The sequence below is a fragment of the Populus trichocarpa genome, chromosome 1 (assembly GCF_000002775.5).
Source record: "Populus trichocarpa isolate Nisqually-1 chromosome 1, P.trichocarpa_v4.1, whole genome shotgun sequence".
Taxonomy (NCBI): Eukaryota; Viridiplantae; Streptophyta; class Magnoliopsida; order Malpighiales; family Salicaceae; genus Populus; species Populus trichocarpa.
Genome location: NC_037285.2, coordinates 4,376,297 through 4,382,296, shown reverse-complemented (window position 1 = coordinate 4,382,296; position 6,000 = coordinate 4,376,297). Strand labels below are relative to the sequence as shown.

Sequence of the window (6,000 nt, the reverse complement as noted above, 5' to 3'; positions counted from 1 at the left end):
GCAGGTTTACTAGTTGTTTCGCTGCTTCTAGTGAAATTTGATATATTTTGCTAATCAGAGTTCATCAGAATAAAACATCATGCATCTTTCGCTTTTTAGACGGGGTCCAAATTAATGCCAATCTAAGATGAGATTTCATACTTTTGCCATTAGATGTGACTTCCCAATTCCCTTTTATTTTGATTCTCGTCACTCTCATTTTGCTAAAGGATTTCCACCAATAATTTTGATTCACAAATTACAGTTTCTCGGCTAAAAAAAGAGAGGTTTTTATTAGGTAGAGTTTTGGGTTGGAAGGAAGAAATAAATTTGATATACTCCTACCAGTTTGCTGTCCTTCTTAACGATGGAGAACTCTCCGACCTCGGCCCCATCGGATTATCGCAATCTCACCAACGCCTGTAAACTTTCATACCAGTAGGTCCAGCTTTTTCCCTGTTATCCAACAGGGTCACCAGCTCCAATCATTTTTCAGACTTGATTGATCATGTTTATTTAGTTTTTTCCCCCTGTTTTTCCGTTTTTCATAAAGAAAATTTCTTTCTTCAGAGACTTGAATGGTTCTACGAACGTCAATGCACTACACATAACACAAGCTTTCGGTGAATTTTCCAGGTGTTCCCAAAACGTTTATGCTTTTACCACTACCAAAAGCAGCTCAGTCGTGGCTTCCATCATCAAGTTTTTTTTTTTTGGGCAATACTTAGCTCCATGGACTCTGGAGCATGACAAAGCCCATGTTCATGGGACACCTGGTCGAGTAATTTCATTTGCCTCAACTCATGTCTGATTAAATGGAATTATGCTTGAAATTATCGAGATAACATAAAATTAAAATACAGAGAATTGAAAAGTAAGATACGGATGGTTACTTTTAAATTCACAATAATTTTTATTTTAATTTTAAATTTTATTTTATTTATTTTTCACTTCTTAAATTAGAAAGATAAAAAAAAAACTTGCTAGAAAATAATGAGAAGAGAAAAAAGCATTGGTTTCTTCACTTTTTAATGATGAAACTCATTATTCTTGGTGTCAATTAGTTTTATTTAATTATAAGAGTTTGATAATGGTTGTTTTGAACCTTCATTTACCTAAAAAAACAGATTGGGTGGAGAGAAAAAATACTTCCCAATTTGATTTTGTATTTTTTAATCGGTTTTGGTGTTTTATGGGTTATTTGATTGGTTTTTTTATTTGTTTATTTTTTTATAAAGATGTTAATTAGGTATTTTAGAGTTAAAATGGGTGAAAAAATTCAAATTTTTTGACAAATAAATCATAGCACTCATTTCTCAATGATGGTTGAATTCTTGGTAAAAGTAAATAACACGTTATCTTGTTTTATTTAAAACGAGATCATGGGATCGTTCTCTCATTTCCCTCACCTCAATAGGTAGATTACACGTTGTCTGATTTTATTTATTTAAAAAAGATAAGGGTGGACAACAAATCATTCGCAAGGAAAAAAGAAAAGATCTTGTGGGTTAAGCTTTGAAACTGAGGTTGATTCAATGTTAACATCTCAATATTTTTTTAAACCAAGATTTCATCTTGAAAAAAAATTAAAGCATTCAATTTATTTTGAATTGGTTTTTGTAATATGTTCTATTTTTTTTTTAAGGATTAATTTGCTATAATTTACTTTTTATAGTACTATCAAGGTCATATAATCTCAATTGTGAGTTTAACAAGTAAAACTGAGTGGACCTAAGTCAATACAACATGTCACTGTCATAATATTTTTTTAAAAAAAAATATCATTTTAATTTTTTTTTTAAATTCAAACTATGATTATTGGTTGTCCGAGTTGACTTTAGACCACTTCGGTTGTTTTTTTTATCATTTATTTTTTTTGTATTTTAATTTTTTTATATATAAAAAAAAAAAGAAATTTGATCCGCAACGTAGCAGCACGGGGTAGGAACTTAGTTAGTTCTGAACAATTTTAATAGAACAAACCAACTCATGCCGGATTTTGTTTGGGTTCGAAATCGGTTTCTAATCAGTTGCTTTACAATTCACTTGTGCTTAGTGAAATCTTTGGGAAATGAAGAAATGTCAAGAGGGTGATATCGTTGTTAAATTTTCTGAAATCGATGGGTAAATAAATTTCTACAAAAAAATCTTTCTTTAGAATTCTTGTTTTCCATGGATTGAAAAAAAAACAACATTCATTTTTTTTAAAAAAATTATGGTGCTAAAGGCATAGTTATGAAATCTAGCTTGGTTTGATAAGTTGACTCGGGACTGAGACAACCTAGAACCTTGGTCGGGTCTCAAACCATAAGAACTCAAAGTTGCAATTGGCATAATCAGACCCGGGTGACTCAGCATAACTCATGTAAAACCTAATCTTTTTTTTAATAAATCCAAAAAATTAAAAATTAATTTATGAATATTTAGCCTCATATTTTTTTTTTAGCTTACATTCATATAGATTGTTTCTTAATTTTTTGATATAGGACAACTATATATAGCTTACATCTATATGAATTGTTTTTTAACTTCTTAATGTGAAATAAATATACTACACTTGGTGCCTCACATTTCTTTTTACAGCTTACATTTACATGAATTGTTTCTTAACTTTTTTTATATAAGATATTAAAACCTCAAACATAATTTTTATTTTATTTTATCGGGTTAATTCAATTCAACCTGTGTGACCAGGGACTCAGCTCCTTGGTCAGGTCAACCCCCAGATCGGGTTTAATAACTATGACTCAGAAAGTAATTAGTAATATCCTTTTAGTTACTATCTATGGTTCACTTTGAAAAAAAAGACAGACACGAAAAATAAAAAAAAATATCAAATCAAACCCATTAAAAATGATAAAAATATCTCCATCTAAAATTTATATCTTCTAATTATATCTTTCTATTTTTTAAAAAAATAGAGCCTAAAGAGTAACTAATAAAATATCACTAGTTATTCTCCGAGTACTATAAAATTACTCAATTTTTCTATATTTTTCTTTTTAAACTACTTTTTAAATGGACTTTTATTTTTTAAAAAAAAAATTAACATCCATTTTTTTCTACATTTTTCGTTTGAAATACCAATATATAAAATTGGATTCATTGTTACTTATAATTTTTAAACTCATATCAAGTATTTTTTTTTAATGCATTCACCTTTAATACTTAACCACTCCTAAAAGATTTCAGCTATATTAAATATAATCTAGAATTAATTTTCAGGCTCAACCAGTTAGTTAAGATCAGCATCATCCTTAAGGTTGGATTAGTTTTTAATTTTCTACTCGCAAAATCAACAATTAAGTTGATGTCGCTTTTTTTTTTAAGAAAAAAAAACTACAGGGATATTTTTAGAATCCGACTAAGTTTTTATTTGGATAGTCTAAAAGATATATATATATATATATATATATATATATATATATATATATATATATATATACATTACCTGATATATTCAGAGAAATTTAATATTTTTTTTAAAATATTAATTTTAATATTTGAATCTATAAACAAATGTCACTAATCCTTATGTCAAATCCTCAAGATTAGAGATGATGCGGTTAAAACTAGTACCAGTATCATATTCATGACTTAAATTCAAATGTCAAATCCTTTAAATCTCAAATCTTAGAATTAAAAAAATTAGGAGTGGATACCACAATATACTTGGAAAAAGACAAGTATATAAATGTTATATCTATTTTTTTTAATTATCCTTAGATAATTTTTAACGTTACGCTACAAATCAGATCAATTTTTTTAATAAAAAATAAAATTAAAAAGAATTATATAATATTATTATTAAACCAGCTAAACGGGTAAAACTTGAAACTTTCTAACCGACTTCTTCGCCTATAATATGTTTCAAAGTGTTTGGACGCCTGATTTTTTTATTTATAATTGATGATAGTATTTTGAAATGTGTAAATCTGATAGTTAAACATGAGCACAAAAGTATTATATTTGAGGTGCTAGTATATTTCCGCACTCCTATTGTGTTCGACCGGGCTACACTTCAGGCTTGTTGGACCATTTTTTTCTTGTATTGTCATCTCTCTCTAATTAAGTTTTTATTGGGCTAAATTGGGATAAAATTTAGAATTAAATTAAAGAGTTATCAAGAATTATGGACAAAACTAAACAAAAACAAAAAAGAGTTATTAAAGAACCAAAGTCTAAATAAAAAAAAAATATTAAAGAATCATGAACTAGATTAAATGTAATGAAAAAAGTGTCTGGCATATGAAGAAGTTCGTCGCACTATAGCAGCACATGCGATCTCTTTTAAGCTCTAATGGCGACCATCCTCGGTGCCTTGGAATCATCTCAGGGAGCTCTTCCCTCCACAATGGCATCCATACACGTCAGCTTACAATGCCCTGTACCATGATTTTCTCAGGAAAACTTAAGTGGCTAGTTGGAAGTTGGAATATTACTTGCTTGTTTGAATTCAGGTAAATTTTGCAATGTCACTGACACTGTCTTGTATTGCAAGTGATTATACATACCCTAGGCGTCCGATCCATGGTATACTCTGCTACTAAACACAGAAAGACAATATCATGTTTGAGGGGGATGATGATACCACTCTTAATAGTTCATAACAACACCACATAATTTAGTATTCAGCAGGTTTGATTTTTTTTTTTTTCCATTTCTTTTTCTCTGAGTAGTGTCAGGCATGCGCAATGGATTTCCTACCACCACAACCACCCGCTTACATTTTAGATGCTAACGTAGCAGCGTGAGGTGACGAAGTGCCGAGCAAGAACCAGTGCTCTGGCTTAATAAGATGTATCTGTTGCCAATAAAAGAATATGATGACCCAGCACGCTAAAGCCTTTAATAGATCAATACTCTCGGTCTCTCACTGGTAAAATGTTTCCATGTCAGCCTAGCCACAAAAGAAATCAGGATTCTGTGCCTACTCTACCTGTGTTTATAGCACTGGCAGCTGGAAGCACAAATTCTTGCAAGTACTAATGACAATCGAGTTATAGTAATTCCATTGCCATTTACTACATATTTTTTTTTTTGAAGAATAATTAAGATACTAATTGAAGTCACGCATCACAAATTCTTGAAGTAACAAAGCAAGCAAGAGCTATGATCATTACGTTACACATATAACAATCAATCAAACCCTCTCTAAAATGTAAAATGATCATATATATTTGATATAACTTGCATTTGACAGAAAAGCAAACCCCACAAAACATCTTCGATTTATTACACTTGATCTTGTTTTTCTACTTGCTGGGGGCAAGTCAATTGCATTACTGAGTAGCACTACGTACTAACCAAGGTACAAGTGAACCTTAACAGCCAGCAAGGAAACGCAAATGAGAGCAAAATAGAGAAGAGTATGAACCATAATTGATGCGCCACTTGTCTGGAAATTGCCAAACTCAACGTACCGATGTCGTCCTGGTACCTGAAACAAAAGCCCTGGAGTTAACAGAATAAACAGCACCACAGCCATAAACACTGGACCCCAGTCTGACATTTTGCTCGGTTATTTTTCTCGGCCTGGTCTTGATCCTCGTGTCTTTCTTTGTGAAGAACTGAGTTTATGGCAGAGAGAACAAGAAAGCTATAATGAAAATTATAGAATTGTATAGGGGTTTTTATATGGATGGAAAGGGAGACACTGAGGGATTGCTGCGTGGGGCGGAACTTAGCAATCAAGTCACATTTTGGATTCTCTGCCAACCACCACCATCTCGTTTCTCAAACTGGTGGTCTTTGCCTTATTGGCATGTGACCACGCCACCTTCTTCTTCTTTTCTTTTTTAATTTATCGTTATTCAAATATATTATTTTCACGCCCTTATAATCCTCGTTTTACAGTGTTCTCATTACAAAAACAATGAGTAAAATTACAAGGAATGTCATTGTCCCGAGGGGCGAAGCTAGGGGCTAAGATTTGAAAGTTTTTTTTTCAATTTTTTTTTTCTAGTTTGAACTCTAAAACTTCAATTTTTTTTTTATAGGGACATAATAATATTAATGGTT

General features: G+C 31.0%; 1 protein-coding gene across 1 annotated transcript; it reads right to left on the bottom strand.

Annotated features, from left to right (window-relative positions):
* Positions 1-5,062: 5,062 nt before the first annotated feature.
* On the bottom strand, positions 5,063-5,881 carry LOC7460554 (uncharacterized). Its single transcript, XM_024581202.2, has one exon. It carries the CDS (start codon positions 5,489-5,491, stop codon positions 5,282-5,284), a length of 210 nt encoding a protein of 69 aa, XP_024436970.1. The 5' UTR covers positions 5,492-5,881; the 3' UTR covers positions 5,063-5,281.
* Positions 5,882-6,000: the final 119 nt, after the last annotated feature.